Below are 19083 nucleotides of genomic sequence, written 5' to 3'. Positions count from 1 at the left end.
CCAAAGCTCTTATCTGAATCCTTCCTGCGCCATCAAACATCTCTTAGGGCATAAATAAGGTTCCATCATCCCTGACTATCTTTTTGCTTTTTGCATGTCCTTGACGTTGTTAAATCTTATAAGTGTTCCCTCTCTAAATACTGCTTGATGGAGGGATTCTTTCATTTGGTCCCTGTTGGCAAAATAAGGAAGCGATCCCCATTTAAAACCGGCATTAAAGTATTTAATGCACATTCTATGTAAGGAATTTCTGAGTAATGGGTGCTTGGGGTAGGGCCACATAAAAGAGAACAGTTAACTGAGAGTTTTGTGTTGTCCTTTAGATTCTCCATCCATTCCCAAGGATCTGTTACTCAGAAACCAATCAATCAGGGGATAATGCAGAGAAAGTCACTGTCTTCCCATAGTGTTCTGCAGCAGTATGATTGCTGCAGTTTAACTTATCAACTTTCCATTGCTTAAGATGTTGGAAATTACACTCATGTAGCCATAGTAAATCTTTGGCTTTGTTGGAAGGAGTAGCAAACACCTTGCCTACCATGGAGATTGGAAAAATGAAAGAAGGAATCTGGAAAGGGAGCATATCCCTAAAGTGGAATATGAGGACCACAGCCGGAGGCGGGATTGAGAAATGGTAAAAGATGCTGAGGAAACCTCTTCTTCCATGTCTGACAAGATATTGGAAAGCTTCAGCAGCTGTCTAGAAACAAGAAACAACAGAGCTGGGAGACAAGCCTAGATACTAAAAACACAGCTCCTGGGAAAGAATTTGCAGCTGTTTTAAAGTTACAAGGGAAAAAAATCAAATAAACATCCATCAGCTTGTGGGAAGATGGCAGATTCTACTCGCTGAACAAGATTTTCTGCTTTCTTGGAGGAAAACCTCATTTCATTTATAGAACCATTAGAGAGTCCATTTTTAAAGGGTTTAATAAAACATATAGAGACTGCCTTGCTGTGCTTGAGAAAATTATTATTCCCCTGGGTAGAGAAAGTGACTGACTGTGGGCATTAATGGCCTCCTCCTGTGGTTTCTGGCATTATACCCCACTCTCATTTGTGCTTTTCCAACCCAAAGTGCTATTGTTTTTCATGATAACCCTGCACTTGAATTCCTAGTTCCCATGAAGCACGGATGTGTGTTATATTTTATTTATTTTTATTTATAGACATCTCTGTAGCACTCATCATTGTTGTCTGTGTGTATAGTGTGAGTGTGTACATGTTTATCTAAGCATGCGCATACTTTTTCTGTATATGAGAAAAATCCTTTATATGGCAAACACCATTAAAATGAAATAAATACATTTTTGTATGAAATTTTGTTTTATCCTTGCCAAATATTAATTATGTTCATAATTTGCATATTTACATACAGAAGGTAGACTTGCTGGTGTCATGGCACCTCTCTGTTAAGTTATCTGAAGTTATCAAGGGCCAGCAGAGGCTTTGAGTGTATCTTTCAAAGGGGAGAGGTAGAGAATGCTGGTTATTGTTGTTAGAGTGTGAAATTTTGAAGCAACCCAGTGAGAGATTGATTGCCTTGCTGCATATTAATGCTCCTTATCATCATATTGTTTTTGCATTAACAAGAAGTTGAATCCTTCTGTTTGTAAACCTTCTGATCCAGAGTTTCTAGTAGTTAATTTGTAAACTGGAACCAGTGTTTTACTTATTGTGAAAGCAAAACCTACCTGCTTATTACAGATGTATTTATAATTTTAATGGATAAAATGTACCCATTTTGTTCTCTAGACATGTATACATTCATGCTGTCTAGAATGGCTCATGACCAAGAGTGCCAACCTCAGGACAGAGTACTAAAAAGCAGGGCAGACACCCCATAGTGGTTGTATGTTGTATAATTAGATTTCATTAACCCAGTAACAAATGTGAACACCTAGAATACTACAGTAGTCTTATAATGGAGTCATAGACAGTTCCCTTAGACACTCCAGTCTATCTGGCCTTCCTGGCAAGCTGGATTGTGTGATAAATGGTCACTTACACCATAAATCACAAAATATTCAGGTTGCTCCCAATCCCAAGAGACCAGTTGCTTACCCCAGGTCAATTTGTACCTTAGATCTCACACCATAGACAAAGCCTGTAGCCAATCCTGTAGCCTGTAGCCAATTAACTAAAGGTTATTAGCTAGGAAAAAGAAATGAGTTATTTGCAGATTAAGGGAAGCAGGCATATATACACAAAGGAGTTTGTCTGTGACCCAAAAGGTGACAGAGTTGCAGTAATCTGTCAATTCAAAGTGTCTTTCAAAGATAACCCATGCCATGCAACATGGGAATCTCTTTGCTTATGTTTAGGAATCTTTGACCCTCAGAATCCAGACAGCATAAAAGAGATTCAGTTTCTCCTCATCAGGAATTTTTAAGCTCTACACTCCAGAGCCTAAATCTGATGGGATGAGTTCATGTGTAGGTCTCTCCTTCCCGGAGGGAGTTGAGGATTGGTGCAGGTTCCAGAGGGAGCAATTTGCACAGCCTGAGGCGAAGGACTGAGACAACCTACAATGAGTGGAGTTGAAGGGAGGAGAGGACTGACAAAAAGTCAGGGTTTGACTGTGAAAAGCACCAGCCTTATTACAGAGTTGAACTGTGAACTTAAAATCTTATGAATATATGAAACCAGGTGGCTGTACTGCAGAATTGTTGAGGAAAAATACTACTGATCATTCACCAGAAAGAGAAATTAACTTAAAATAATTATTTCTGTCCATTGAACCAGATCTACTTAATCTCAGTTCATGTCAAATGTGTGTGTTGCCATTCTGGTTTCTTGAGAGCTGTGCTATGCATCATCAGATAAAACTGTCAGGTGAAGAAAAGGATCTCTGGGTTTCTTGCTTCCTGAGTTGATAAAATTCAGACTGGGGACTGGTGAGAGAAGCGAAAGTGATGATAACTAATGGCGTAATTGCCCCCTACCCAATCAATCTACAAGAGCCTGTGTTCACTCCATACTTTTTTTGGTTTTAGATTTAATACATTTTGTCATCAAGCTTAGAGTGCAAGTTAAAGCAAGTAAACGGTTTACCTACAAAGATTCTAGCCTGTGCTGAATTGGGGTAACAAAATGCAGAGACTGGAATTTGTTAGGTACAGCAGGCTTCCTCAGCCAATATGGTCTTATTGCTCCTAATAGCAGAAGCTGTTGTTAAATGAAAAATCCATAATTTTTATTTCTAACTTTTTTCCAAGTTTATTCGAGATAATTTAAAAGTATTAAACACTGGCGCTTTTAGGATCCTGAAGATATCAGCTGAAAACAGCACGTTTGGTTTCAGCCCCAGCTGTGGGTCTCTCCTGTCTTTGATCTTTCTAGCTGGCAACCTAAGAAGCAAGTAATTTCCTACTTTTTTTTTCTTTCAGTTCCCCCTTGTATTGAGGGAGTGCCACATGGGCTCAGTAGTGATCACTCTGACTTTTAGGGTCTATTGCTTTTATGGATTCTGTGATGCTTTCCAGGGGTACCACGGTTGTGAGGCTCATTTCTACCACCTGCCCTTAGTGTGAGGGAGCCTTGTTTGCCTGCCAGGAGTCAGCTCCCTTACAATCTCAGCCACAGCCAGCACAGGTACTCCGCTCTCAGCCTACACACGCACCGCCGTCCCTCATCCAAGTTAGTAGTAGGCACACCAAGGCGTCTGAGTGTTCCCATGGAGTGTCCAGCCTGTTCCACTGAACACTCTCCGCATTCACAGATCTGCTACTCCCAAAAGAACAGTACACATCAGCTTATTAGTTTCACTTCAGGGCAATGCTCTGCTTAACACGCAGCACTTAGATTTATACTTATATATAGACAAGTATACATTTAACAAAGAACTGAGATTAAAACGATAGCAAGCGGGATTAATGGAAACAAATGGTTGCATGTAAAATAATATCATAACATGCATTATAGAGTCTAAACAGAACTAACAAGATGCCCTCTTGTCTAATAAAGTACTGTTACTCAAAGTCCTCCTCACAGCATTTTTCAACCAGGATGACTGAGGCCCTCCTTTTATGAGACCAAGCCCATTGACAGCTTGTCTCCCCAGGTGAAGGATACCAGGACATCTTTCTGTACACTTAAGTATAAGTCTTTTCTTCTTTCCCTGTAAACAGGGTTCCCTCCCCGGCTGTTTACCTCTTCCTGTTAATTTCTTCTCTCGATACCTTTCTACTAGCAATTCACTCAGTATGCAAATTGACTTCCATTGTAAGATGCACAATACACACTAGTCAGCCATGGAGATAAGTGTCTCCCACCTCCTGCCTGGTGGAACCTGTCTTAAGGCATGCTGCCTCTGGGTGATCCGACTTTAACTACAAGGCCTTAAGAACATAATTTCCAGTATATATATGTATCTCCTTACATATTATCTATACATACATTTTGCAAAGATTATGATGACCACTGTGACGCATCCTGGCATTTTTTGGTATAGTAGTATGTAAATACCAGACCCAGGGGATCCCGGAAACCCTTATGCACCCCTGTGCCCTTGGCCAGTTGGCATCTAGAAGTCCTGGGGTCCATGTGCGCCAAATGTGTAGGTGCTCAGGGGCTCAAGCACCATGGAAAGAAAAATAGTGGGTGCTCAGCACCTACTGCGCTGGCCACCAATCAGCTGCTTGCAGGAGCAGAAGGGATGGGACCCGCCATTCATTTATACTGAATTGCATCCACTGTGTTTATTACTTTAAGAATCCATCAATGCAACACCTGTCGCAAGGTATTTTGTTTCTTTTATGAGAATTACAGGACATAAGTATACAGCGTTGTAGCAATGGAGAGCATAAGTGTTTGAATTTTGAAATGCAATTGCTTACACTGAATCGCACAAATTTCCACATTGTCAAATTACAACTTATATCGACATGCTGAATAATATGTATTTCATGAAGTTGTGGTTGGTATTTTTATTGTGCATTTTATTGGGGACATGTTTAGTATGTTTTAGAGCCTTTTGAAAAATAAAGTTACTGAATATTTACTATGGCACTCTTAGATTTTTTTGTATGTTTGTTTGTTTAGTTGTTGGATAAATTAAAAGATCGCTGGATGCACACTGGTTTATGGAGAAACCTCGAACTGGTTAAGACAGTCATTGCAGAACCTAAAGGAGGAGACAAGGCTGACTTCGATGCACTGCTCCAAATATACTACGATGCAATAAAATATAAAGGAGGGAAAGGTAATTGGATGAGGGAGGATGTCTGAATGAATTTTTAACTCATGTTAAGTAGTTAACGGAGACCTTCCATGTAGAAAGTTGTGGCTGATATTTGAAACTATTTTGAAATCAAACTAAGATGATGATGGTGTTGGCACAATTTATTTTACTATGATTTGATATATTGGTAATGATTATTTATCTGTACATTAAATGAAATGTGTTGTGTACATATCCGTTCCACGACCCTCCCACCTTCCCCACTACTTCGGATATTCATTAGCTGGCAGCATAAAGGAATGGATAGGGAGACGATGCCTACACCCGTTTTATACCTTTGGCCCTGTGCACAAAGACAGCAGGGATGTATGCCTCACCTGCTGGTACTTCTAGCAAAAATCTGACTCTCGTGCATTGAGTGAATATACACCTACTGTGGAATGTATATGTACACAACACATCTCGTTTAATGTACAGCTAAATAACCATTACCCCAGCCCCCTCTATGTGCTGATCCCTTGCCTAGCCAATCCCAGTCTCCTCCTCTGGGCTCCCACCACAGATTCTGGTCTCTACCCTCAGGCTCCTTGTCTCATTTTATCTCCGAGGCTCCTAATCTGATTTCCATTTTCCCCTCTTTGAGCTCCTCATCCTGGTACCCAAGCTCCTTGTCCCATCTCCGCTAGGTTCTTGCCCAATCCTAAGTATCCTTACTGGCTCCTCATCCACTCTATCTCCCCATTTCCCCTCTCCACTCCTACTTCCAGACTCCCTGTCCCGATGTACTCCCTCCACTGTCACCTCCTCCCTCCAGATTTGGTTGCTGTCCCCTTGGCATTCAAGTAGCTTCGCCTTCCTCATTGAGAAGATTCTGCTGTCATTCCTGAAGAGTTCGTCCCCTGGAACTGACAGCAAGATTCTCCTAATTTAACTGCAGTAGTGGTCTCTCAGATAACTGGATCCTGAATTATTTTTATAGTGGACTGTCTGTCCAGCATAGACTCCAAATGTGTACAACGAATGTAATACGTTTAACAACCTGTTAATTAATATCTGAGCTAAGCCACCATTTTGTAGCAACGTAGTTAGTGCATTCTTTTACAAACTTAACTTTATATGTTTATTAAAAATTACCTTAAATATCAGTGCAGTCAATACAGCATGATAGTAAGTAAGAAAATAAGAGAAAATAAATGATAAATTTAAAGCACTAGTGTGATAGGTAAGTACAGTTTTTGCCCCTATGATGCACTTCTGTATTATATAGTGCCTCTTGCAAGCATAATATGAAAATTCCTAATTCAACACATCCATGTTATTTGTATATATTCGCTACTATAATGCTTCTGTACAAAATCATATATTTTTAATTCAGCTCACTTTTGTCCAACTGATACATACTGTATTATGCTATATTCATTTTAGTCTTGTCAAAGAATACCAAAAAACTGACTTCTGAAAATTGATGATATATCTCCAAAATGATTCCTAAATCTTCTTTGCTTTGTTCAAGATGGAGCACTTCTCATAGCAGTATGCAGAGGTAAAGTTAGTGAAGGCTTGGATTTCTCTGATGACAATGCCCGTGCTGTTATAACTATCGGTATTCCATTTCCAAATGTGAAAGACCTTCAGGTAGGACATCAATATTTAACCAAAAGATTTGTAACTTAAATTTGTTTTGTCTAAAATACTTCATGATGTACGGAATACTGTATAACTATATTTTGTTCAGAACTCTCACCTGACCTCATTTTGAATTCCTCAGCATGGTAAAATCAAAAGGCTGGATAGCTTCTATTTTTAGGTTTTAACACTTGTTAATGTCATATTACAATACATTTATTTTAAGCCATTGTTTGAACACAGCTAGTCATGGTGTTTGTGCATTCTAAGTGCCTGTTTTTACTGTATATGGTATAGTATGTTTCGCTTATTTTAAAGACTATGCCTGTTGAACAGATAAAGACTGCTCCTTGATTTATCTGATATAGCAGAATATGTGGTAGCTAAGATCTAGTGTAAATGTTGGGAGAAAGTTATTGTTTTTAAATCTATTTGAGGTTGTTTCCTAAGGAAAATAAATAACAGATACGAATTCAAGTAAGAATGTTAAGATGTTAAAATAGGTTGAGAGGCAAAAGGGGCGGGATATAACCTAGAGATGAAAGATTTTCATACATTCTTTCATAGGTGGCTTAAAATTAATTCATGGTTGGTTGCTGCATGTTCCCTCTTCAATCCCCATTGCCTCCTTCAATATTGCTATTTGTATAGCACTCTTCATCTAGTCTGGGAGTAGAATAGTAAACCTTTTCCAAAGCTAATGTTGATCCGTAGCTTGCTTCTGTAAGGTGTGAATTTATGACATGAAATAACTTCTTCCTGGTAATTTATAACATTTCTTTTTTTTTTTTTTTTTTTTTTTTTTCCCCGATGATTCAGCTTTAGCTGACTGGAGGCATAGATCTTAAAGTGACTTTTGAATGTAGCAGTATGCCTAAATTAACTAAATTTCTAGGTTGGTTCAAATCTTTCATGAGTTGACCTAAGTGTCAACCCCTTACATTGCTGAGCAGTTACTCACATACCTGTTACTCTCATACCTGTTCAATAGATTTATTCTTTCTTTGTACAGCACCTAGTAGAACGGGGACCTGGTCCAGGATAAGGGGTCCTAGGTGTTACAGAAGCACAAAACATTATAATAATTGATTAGTTAGAATTCAGAATACATCAGCTTAAACTTAGTCTTTCATAAAGATGTACAAAACCCGCCCTTGAATCATACTTTTCATTCTTTCCCTTCAGCTATTCCTCTTTGTCAACTTGCTTTATCCATGAATAACATAAAACATTCTCCAGTAAAAAATGTCACCAGTGTTACCTCATGAGCAGGATAAATCACAGATAATTACATTACTAAATGATACTAATAGATTTGTATAATCTAATTTAGGAATAAAGAAAATACAAATCAGGGTTTCCATAAGTAAACGTTCCTTAAAGTGTCTGCAGCCATTTCTTTCACTATTCAGTTAGGTAAGGACCGCTAATCTTAAAATTGAAAATCTAAGCACAGTATTTCAGTAAACAGAACATGTGATTGCTTTCTTTTTTCATTTGTGCCTTTTGTAACGAAAGGAATCAGTGTGTTTTCAGTACCTACAATATGACATCTTGCTGTTGACACTTGTTAGGTATCATAATTCAGGAGTATTTACCACTTTTCAACTCACACCATTGGAAGTATTTTCCTTTACTGCCATAATTGCCTTATGGGTGTTTGATTTACACCTTAAAGTGTAAAATTTCCATATATCCCAGTTTTACCAGGGCACTCCTGGTTTTTCATATGATATCCCAAGAACTTTTCAGAATACCCAAAATGTCGGTTTTCCTTTCATCAATCAAAACTTTTTTAATAGCAGTTTGTTTGAGACATATTGCTGCACAGAGTAGAATTTGTTTTTGGTTTACCAGTAACAAACAGTCCAGTGGAAGAAGTGTTCAGTGTGATGAAAAGTGTTTGAAATTAAGAGAGAAGTCAAGCGTGTAGGCAATAGCAAAGCTGCTGTTGTGCTTAATGTGTACATCAGTGACACACATTCACTTTCATGATAAACTTGTTTAGCACAGTTAGGGCCCCCACATGGGGGGAAAAAGGGTACACTTTACCGGGGCCCAGAGGCCCTGGGAGGCCTGGCTCAGACTGTATGTGTGTGGGAGGGGGCCTGTGTTACAAGTTTGTACTGGGCCTGAAATAATTATGCTTAGGCTCTGAGCACAGTAACTTACTGGAAAATATCCACTTGTTCCAAGAAATATGCACATTTTGCTGTTAAGTTAGAGAGTTACAGTAGCAACACCAGTCCACGTTTAAAAGTGTACTGTTGTCTTCAGTATGACTATTTCACAACCCAAAAAAATTTGCCACCAAAGTGTCCCAGTTTTTATCTTGAAAACATGGCCACCATAATAAAGTAGCAACTGTTTGGATGTAGATGCAAGTCCTCTAAAATGAGGCAGTTGTTTAACACAAAATCAATTTCATGCTCTGTCCCTTTTTCAATGAACAACCTCTTCCATAACGTAAAGACTAAGAGATACAGCAGTACAGTGGAAAAGATTAGCCTGGTTACTGACTGGGCTCATATGGATACTAATTAATGAGCTAAGAAGAAACTCTTTGTAAAAAATAAAACGTGGTCCTTACAATATATAAAGCCAGAGGTTCACCTTTATAAGAATAATCCAGAATAAACGGGGGTTTTCCTCCTTTTGGAATCCAAGTATTAACATTAAAATATATCCATGTTTACATTAAATGTTTTATGCATAAATGACTTGAATTCTTTGAGATACTAATTAGAAGTAATTTTCTCTACTAAGTGTAGAATTCCAGAGTTTCTGCCCTTATGCTAAAGGGAGGCTGACATGCCATGTGATCAGTCAGGAATATAGATGTTGCAGTACCAAATAAAGATAAGAACCCATATTGTTCATATTTATTAGTAACACTATTTGTGTTCTGTGTGTACCAAATAAACAGTCATCCAACTGTTAGTGCCTTTCTTGCCCATTGATAATAGCCACTGCCGCCACTACTACATAAATTTGAAAGGTGCTTTATAAAATAACCTCATACTGCTGTACAGAAATAACAACCCAAAAAAATCGCATAATAAACAAATAGAGCTGCCAGACACTGGTTATAAGTAAGTCAAATCAAACAAACAAGTAGAAAGTTTGGACCTGATAGCCAAAACTGACTTAGCTTCTTTAGTTTTGGGGATGTATTCTGCATTTTAAATGCATAATCAAAGAATTATTGTCTAAAATGCACATGTAGGTACTGCCTAGGTAGAAAAAAAAAACACATCCTATAGTTTAGAGGTGCCTGTGAGCGCAGTGTTCTTTCTGTGTTGCTAACTTAATCTTCTTTTGAATCGCTTATTATTCATCCATAACATTTTCCTATTACTGCAAAATAATTCTGAAGTGCAAGTATGTTATCGTACAAGAAAAAAAATAGACACCCAGTTATAATGAAATTGGCTGATGATAATGAAAGGTAGGTGCAAAAAAATTAATTCCTATTTTGGGAAGATTAAACACTTAGTATTACTGCTTGAGATGAAACAAATTTAACATAAAACAGATTCTTAGATGCTTGTACCTCCTTTTCCAGACGTGTTGAATTTACACACGCACATTATAGTAATATAAGAAAATAGTTTGCTTACAAAAATTCTGGCTAAAAGATGATGCACTGTGTTTTAAACTCAAAATGTACATACACTAAAAAGCCTAGTTCCTCGTTTTAAAGGTAGAGGGGTAATTTGAAATGTTTTGTTTTGTGGGTAATTAGAAATGTTTTGTTTGAAAGACCTTTATGTATTAAAATGAAATTTTGAAACGCTTATTCTGTAATATGGTTGGAGTCCACCCACGTTGTCCCTGCAGTAAGTGATCTCTAAAAGTGAGCAATTTTTATATTCTAAATGGTATGTGATGCTACACTAAACTCAAAAGGGTAAGTCAAGGATAACTTATGATCCTTAAGGTTACAGTAATATATATATTTTTGGTTTAATACATCATCCAGATCTGAAATAAAATCTAGAGCCAGACAATACAAACCATTACTGTTCACTAAATAAAAAAAACCCTGTATTATATTGATATATTTTCTAGTTTAAAAAATTAGATTCAAGAAAACTAAATTTTTAAGCAAGGATTAAAACACTAGCTGCCAACTGCAAGTAGGTTGAAGCTTTGAGTGTGTATATTTAGATATGCCACTACACAAAGCCCCATAGTGATCAATTCTAGATGAGGGTAGGGCATGCTCCAGTCTCTCAGCATCAGATTTGAGGAGCTGGTTGGTGCATGGCAATGCTCCTAGGATAATACTGGAAAAGCTAGTTATTATTGTAGACATGTTGAGCAAAAGGCAACCTACGTTCAACGTGACATCTAGTTAGCACTTCTTTTATGTAAATTCAACTGAGGAACGCTTTACTTTGTCCATAGCTTTAAGTTTGTGAAATATTTCAGAAAGTTCTTGATCAGCCTCAGGTATCTTACTCCTTTTGTCAGTAGAGCTCAGTTTGTCACTTTTATATAGTGGCAATTCTCACTGAAGATTTGTTTTGGCCTTATGGGAGTGCATGCATAGCTGCAAAATAAGTCTGAAGTGAAAGTATGCTATAGTACAGGAAAAAAATTAGAAACCCCAGTTATTATAATGAAATTGGCTGATGATGATGAAGGGCGGGTGTCAAAATTAATTCCTATTTTGGGAAGATTAAACACTTGATGAGATGAAACAAATTTAACCTAAAACAGATACTTAGATGCATGTATCCAGACCTATTGAATTTACACACACAATATAGTAATATAAGAGAGAAGTTAGTTTGCTTTCAAAAATTTTGACTGCTTTTGATTTGGATTAACAGATGCGAACTGTTGTTTGCTACCACCGGCTTTGTGGATCAATATACATAACCCCAAAACTACAAAGGATGTTTTTATTTTCATACTTTCTTTTAATGCTTTTAAATTCTGTTGTGTTAATCTTAAATGATCAAAACGCTGGAGTCTCTAGGACCTACAGGATCATAAAACATGTATATATCAAAATGTATATGAAAATTGGAATGCCAAGCAATGCTGATCTCTATAATACACCCATGACTTTAAGCAGCATTATGTATGATATAGGTTCCTAAGTAATTGCAATGAGAATTGGACTAAACTGAGCCTTAACCCATTGCCCTAAGTGATTGAGCTTTGCTGGCTATGTTACTGCATTTTACATGAGCAATTACCATCCAAAAATCACACAAGTCCTGTTGCCAAGGGGTTAAATCATACTTGGTCTGCAGAAAAATTGCCATTCTGCTTATGATGCAGATTCATTTTATGCTTGTACTCCTTTAATCAGGCTTAAGTCTTAAAAATCCTGGATTCTCTTCTCCTCTAAGTGTTTGTCACAAGTAATAAATACATTGCAATGGCTTTCCTTTAGGCCAGTTTACCTAAATCTTTGTGATCAGTTTGCAACAGAATTGGATTAAAGCACTGTTTGCTTTGGATACTGCTAATTTAAGAATAAGAATTTATTTTTTAGGCAGGTGAATGCATTACTTACTTGAGTCAGAAGTTAATTTACTTTCTCTAACTCTGGCCCCACTGTGAATTTAAGGAGCAAGAAGCTTTGAAACTAGATCAGAATGCTCAAATTCCAGATCTTTTTGTTGAGATTATGAATTGAGAAAGGAAATTCTCTAATAGCTGGTTTATATGATGCACTGAATCATGAAAACTTGAGTCTCATGCAGATCAGTCTCTGATATTTAGTCCAATTGATTGGAGGGAAGTAGAAGGCATGTGGAAATATTCTATCCTCTAAAAGAGATTGATAATACATTCCACTCTCACGTGGTTATTCTTATGTCATTTAAATATTTTGTGTGTCATTTAAAAACTCAGAGCTAAAATTACAGAATGTTTTAAAGCAGTTGGGTTCTAGAAGAAGATGCTTTATATTAGAAATTGGTATAGCGGGTATGTTTGTAAGTATATAGAAAATCTATGATTGCTCAGATAGACAACCTATGTGTGCTGACATAGAGCCAGACTTTGCCATCCTTCTCTGTATTGAATAGTATTTTATTATGCAAGAACCCTACTCAGAGTTGTTTTGGCTACCAATAAGTTTCTGGGTAAAATTAAAGGTACTGGTTTTAACTTGTAATGCCCTAACTTGTTTGGGCCTTGGTTACCTGAGAGGTCACCATGTTATTTGATATTGGGGAAGCCTTCAAGCTGGAGCTCCTGCATAGCAAATGAGAGATTGCTTCTGGAAAGTTATTCTCCTTAACAGATCCTCTACTATGGAATTCATTTCTCTCCTTAGTCCAGCAGAACCCAGATTTTTTTTTTTTTTTTTTTTTTTGTGTGTGACATTCAGGTATTTAGGGAAGTTCAAGGTTCACAAGTGGATTGACTGGAGGAGTTTACAGAATAGTTTAGGAATGGTCCTGTGAGATAGTTGGTTACCATTTCTGTGGATTCTGTGGTGGAGTCTATGAATTGGAAAACTGATGAACTAAAATGTATTGGAAATTTTAACTTTCTAAATGTGATTCAAACTTTAGGAGGTGCTTTGAATAGGCAGCAGATAAGTCACAATAAATAGAATAAAATAAATAATAAAGACATAGGTCACAAAAGTATATTAATATTAACAATCTGTGGTGTTAGAACAGAGACTTTAGACAATAAGAAACATGCTGAAGACAAAGATGATACTGAAAGTAATTCTGACTTCCTTTTTTAAATAGGAAAGGCAAGTGCTGGACGTTTGTTAGGCAAATTCCTAAAGTATATCACCCAACGATTTTCTCAGCCAACAAAAAATGTCACTGATGCTTCATAGAAATACAACTGCAAGTCAGGTTATTAGACAGTTAATAAAAGGCCTCTTCAGGCTCAATCCTACAAACTCCTGCACTTGTACAATCATCTTACTTTCCTGAGTGATCCCATTAGTTTCATTACGACTACGTGCAAGCATAAGGGTTTGTCGGATTGACTCCTTAGAGACCAATGTTTTAAACTGGCAGTTTGATGTTGGCTCATCTCCACTGCTAATATAACTTGTCTCTGATCAGCCTGCTTTCCAAACATGGTTTATGATTTGTAATTTGTTGCTAATGTTACATTATTAAAGAATATAAATAATGGGACTGAAAATGATGCGTCATCCCAAATACATGTTGTCTGATGCTAAAAGAATTTTCATTAACCTTTGTTGTATGTTTGGAATTGTAATGTTTGGATCCAATCCTACAGTCTCTGCTCAGCTAAAAGTCACATTGTCAAGTATGCTGTATAATGCTAAATGTAATTTTCTCTATATCGTTGTGCTAAATATAAGATGCTACTTCAGGTAGCAAAGGGTGAGAGGAAGAAAGTTTTCAAAAACATGTTCAGTCCACTTAAATAATAATAAATATTATAAATTGTAATTCATATTATGTACTTAATCTATTTGTTGAAAATAGTCCCTTTTAGGATATTATTTATTTATTTATTTTGACCTTCTTTTTTTTTTTTGCCATTTGCACCAATCCAAAGTTCTAATGTATTTAAAACAATATCTACCTTTTTCATATTATGGAAATGAAGATAATTAAGACTTGGAAGTATACTGGACTGCAATAAAAGAAAAATAAGATATTTAGAAACAGGAGATCATATGAACAATTCTGTATTGAAAATGGCTTCATACTGTTTAAGATCAGGTTGCTAAAGCAAATATAAAGAGAAATGTTAAAGTACTGTGTAAAGCTATGGTACTTTCAATGGTACAAGCCAGTTTGGCTCTAAAGAAGCAGGAAAATATATTTCAGAGCCAAAAATGACTTTTTTTGGCTGTGACCAGAATTTCCTCTGCCCACCTCAGGGACATGAAAATAGAGGTAGGAAAATTTGATTTTGGAGCCAAGTGTGACTTGTTTAGTTCAAGTCATAATTTACTGTTCTTACTTTGGGGACCTGAAAATAAAGAAACTTGCTATGAAATGTTGATAATGGGCAACTCTGAAAGCATTAAGGTAACTTTCCCAGAGAGGATTTCTTGTCTTCCACCTTCCCAGATGCTTTTGATCGTACTATAGTGGAGTATACTTATAATTGTATAACAGCGAAGTGAGACCTTTACTCAATCAAAATATATAGGACAAAAACATTAAAGCCCTTTTATGTGAATAGATGTAAAAAGAAAGTAAACTTTATGAGACTAGACTTTCTGTGCTTTGATATTATTCAAGAACTATAAGAAGGTTTGCCTTTTAATGAGAATCTTTTACATATTTCTTGTAGTCAGCTGCTATGGTTTGACTATAAACTGTGAAGGCAAATATCTTTATTGTTTCCAGGAGTGTAATTTGTGAGCCATGATGGAACACATCACTTCAACTGCATTTTTCATTACTATGTGTTCAGCATTTTAATGATGTAAAAAAAAAAAAATTTCAGTCACACAACTGGAGTTTCTTCACTTCTGTGAAGAAGAATCAACAAATCAAAACAGATGACTGAAATTTTCAATGAATAAAGAGCAACTTTTCTTAATATTTAAACGTATTTCCAACTGTCAATGGTTTTAGCTTGTATTTTTCTCCCTGTTGTGGCTTGTAGAGGGAAAAAGAAATTGACACTAGTTACATGGTGACTGAAATAAATTTTTATTCTGAATGAAAATGAAACATTTGTTCTACATGACACTGCTGGTTCATTTTTCTTGCACTAGTGTACACTATTTACCGCTTAATGGAAGCTGTTTTGGTCCTTATTTATCTATTAGTTTCACACTTGAATCAATTTTAATAATTAAATCAATTAATAATAAGCAGATATTGGCAAATACTAATATTAAACAGCTAATTCCTAGAATAAAGATATTTTAATTTTTAATCCTGTCATGTTTGGGGGAAAGTAAATAGTCATTTTAAAATACAGGAGAATTGATTCATGGTTCGGAATTTTATTGGAAGCCATTGTTGCAATAAGTTTTGGCATTATTTGAATACCATACTATGCAGTTTAAAGCATCTCTTTAAAATGAAACTGGATGTTTCATTATTGATCTACTGTTTTGATAGTCCTAAATAGTTTGAATGTTTCTGAACAATTTTGCCTTAAAAGGGAAACTATCAACTTGGAAATTATGTTACTGCCTTAAAATAGTATATCTAGTATAATTACAAGAAACACCTAATGTTTCTTTAACATTCTTTAGTGTTTCTGGAAAAAAATGGAAAAAAAGTCATTTTTTTGCTTACATTGTGCTATCAAATGCAGAAGTGTAGTCAGTTTCGTTGTTTCTTTTGTACGGTCAGTTTCTCCCTTGCTGAAAAAGGGCAAACATCAACAGGGAGTCAGAAAAGCTCTTATAAAAATTTTAAAGGAAAAACAAACATGAGGTACTATTCAAAGGGTGCTCTTACAGAAACTGGATTTTTTTTTTTTAAATTAGTCATTTGAGCTAAAGGAAGAGTTAGTGAATAAGGATATGAGTGCTGTCCATCTAGGTATTTATTTGTCCCTCTCACTTCATCATCATACAAGTATATTTAGTAATAAATTGAATAAAAACCTTCAAATAGTAAAGGATATGATGAATTGATTTGATTGTTTGTAGAGGATTGCAATGTACAACATTATATTAGCAAGCCCCCAAATTTAAAACAATAGTGACTCGGGGACATAACTGAAATTTCAAGAGGCATGTGTTCAAATTGTGAGTATTAAAAGTTACTGTCCCTAATTATGAGTGTGTTACATTTTCAAGATGAAATAAAAAGGTGATTGGTGGTATGTGAATGTCTTGCAACCAGGCACCATAAATTATTTCAGCTGTTTATTGTAAAGTATAGTAACAATGGCAGTGGTTACTGAGAACTGTGGTATGCAAAATCACATCTTGTCAAGGTGGTTGAGAGGATATTGCCTTTGTGTCTCAATTTTTTTTCTCCTTGGAAGAAAAGAAATTAGGGTTTAGCCCACTTAGAATACCAAATAGTCACAAAATTTTAGGGTTGGCATTCGAGCTACTTTTTGTGGAGAACGTGGGCCAAAAACGGCTGTTGAAAATAAATTCAAAATGCTTTTTGTTTTCATGACTCTAACATTTTAAAAGCCATTCAAAACTGTATGCTGTGCTTGCTGACAATCTTGCATATCAGCCTGAAGCAGAAAGAAATTTTAGAGAGAGACTATACACCATTTTCCTTAAATAAGAATTTTTTGTAAATACTAAAAAGTAACTCCTCTTCCACCACTATTCCCAGTGCTAATTATGCTGTAAAGAGTTTTTATGTAAATAAAAAATTATGGATAGCTACCAAAACTCAGTCTCTACTATCTACAAAACCTTGTAAAATACAGAATTCCTGTAGTTTAGAAAGATAACATTTAAGTTCAGCTTATCAGTCAAGGCTAGTGGATGGCATTTCTCTTCTATCAGTGCGACACTAATGTCAGTATGTTGGCACAGATTAAGAAAGTCATCCCTAAATATATCCCTCAGTTAAGCCTTTGGATAAATAATACAGCAAATCAAAACTTTTCTTTTACCTTTAATAGTTTACTTTTCTGATCCATGAAAAATTCCAAAGTGATTTTCTTGTGTTTATCTTGTCCTTAGCAAGTAGTGCTGACCTTTAAGTTTTTACTTTACTGTCAAAGAATGTTGAAGGCTTTAAAAGTGAAGCTATCACCTTGGGGATTTGTAAGGATGACTGACACTTACCACTTCACCTTAGACACAGTGGCACTGAGCGTATGCAGCAGCGTTGTACCTCAAGGGAAGCTGTTTGATTTTTTTCACTTCTGCTTCACTGGAAATGGATTGAATTTTCTCTTCAGAGGAGAGTTTTGGTTGCATTAGATTTTAATCAAGTCACTTGTTCACAGTCCCTCAAAGCCTACAAGACTGAGATGAGTAGATGGGCCTGGGGTGAATGTGCTAGATGATTTGTCAAACCATAAAACTTCAAGATCTCTCAGATGCCACATGCTGTAGTTGACAATACAAAAAGTGTTCAATGGCTGCAATATAATATAAGCCTTTCCTACCATCTTTGTCACTGGGATTAAGAGTGAGAATGCTTGGGAATGAATGAAGTGCTTCCAGTGAAAAGGTTAGGGTTAGGATTAGGGTTCTTTGTGGATCAAAAACAAGAGAAATGTGTCTTCACATGTAGTTAATGATACTGTTCCGCCTGGAAAGATACCTAGAGACATAGGCGTGCTCAGCACATTTCATTAGGGTGTGCACCCAGGGAATGTACATTAGGGTGTGCACCCAGGGAATTAACATTAGGGGGTGTCAAAGTCAATTTCACCAGCGGGCCATATTTAAATTACCCGCTGGTGTACTCGTCTCTGCCGAGAAATCTCATGAATGACGGGATTTCGCTGGCATAGCGCGGCGTCTTCCATCTGCTGCACCATCGCGCGACTCCTTCCTTTTCGGTGGCAGCTCGCTTTCTCTCGTCTGCAGAAAAATCACACGCGCTCTCTGCTCTTTCGGTGGCAGCTCTGCCGGCCCACATCAACAAGGTTCGCAGGCTGGATAAAAGAGGTTAGATTTCCCTGCATTAGGGTGTGCCTAGGCACACCTGGCACATCCCGTGCGCACGCCTATGCGTAGAGAAATTATAAAATGCAGGATAATAGTAGTTGTCTACAGGCGCTCCCTCATATGTGGAGTTTTGAATTATGGGAAAATAAATGGAGTTAGTCTGTCAAATTGCCTCAGTGATTTTTTTCTGTACAGCCTCTTTTCCCTGTGACTATCTCATTCATCTCCATTCTGCCAATTTCCTTGATTTTTATCTAGCTTTGATTCCATCTCCATTACTGCTCCATTCAGATCCCATGAACTCCAGCATCCAGTCATTTTGAGTTGTGCTGTATGGAAGAAGCAATTTGCAAAGTGCAAGTTATTTGAATGATGTGATGCTGTGATCTGGAGCTGCACATATAAGCACAGCAATGAGACCCATCACTTTCTTCTCGATTGTTGTTATAGAAAGAAAACTTTTTAAATGTGTGTGCTGAAGGGGTTGAGGTTTGCATGGTGGGAAGGTCCCTCAAGGGCTGGGACTTGATTACTTCAATTATTTTGGAGCTCAGATAGCTTTGCACCATTCATGCTGCCTTTTATTTCACATTATGCCCATACTTAAGCAGGATAATTTTTGTGGACCTTTAAAACATTTAAAAGTAAATGAAATTTAAAAACTACTAGTGTCAACTTGTGAAACATTCAAGCTGTTGTAGTAAGATTAGTTTATATTCTCAGTAAGCTGCCACCACTA

The 19083-nt window shown here is 36.7% G+C and overlaps 1 protein-coding gene across 1 annotated transcript in view; it reads left to right on the top strand.

Moving 5' to 3' along the window:
* The window catches only part of BRIP1 (BRCA1 interacting helicase 1), a 111070-nt gene that overhangs the window by 77764 nt on the left and 14223 nt on the right, over positions 1-19083 (top strand). Inside the window, exons 16-17 of the mRNA XM_067538146.1 lie at positions 5044-5203; positions 6696-6817. Of these exons, the coding sequence (XP_067394247.1) occupies positions 5044-5203; positions 6696-6817 (282 nt within the window). The remainder of the gene's footprint in view (positions 1-5043; positions 5204-6695; positions 6818-19083) is intronic.

Source organism: Emydura macquarii, unplaced genomic scaffold, assembly GCF_026122565.2.
Source record: "Emydura macquarii macquarii isolate MOO-44397 ecotype Brisbane River unplaced genomic scaffold, CSIRO-AGI_Emac_v2 contig_450, whole genome shotgun sequence".
NCBI classification, from domain to species: Eukaryota; Metazoa; Chordata; order Testudines; family Chelidae; genus Emydura; species Emydura macquarii.
Note: the sequence above shows the minus strand (reverse complement) of the source record. Positions and strands in the feature narration are given on the sequence as shown.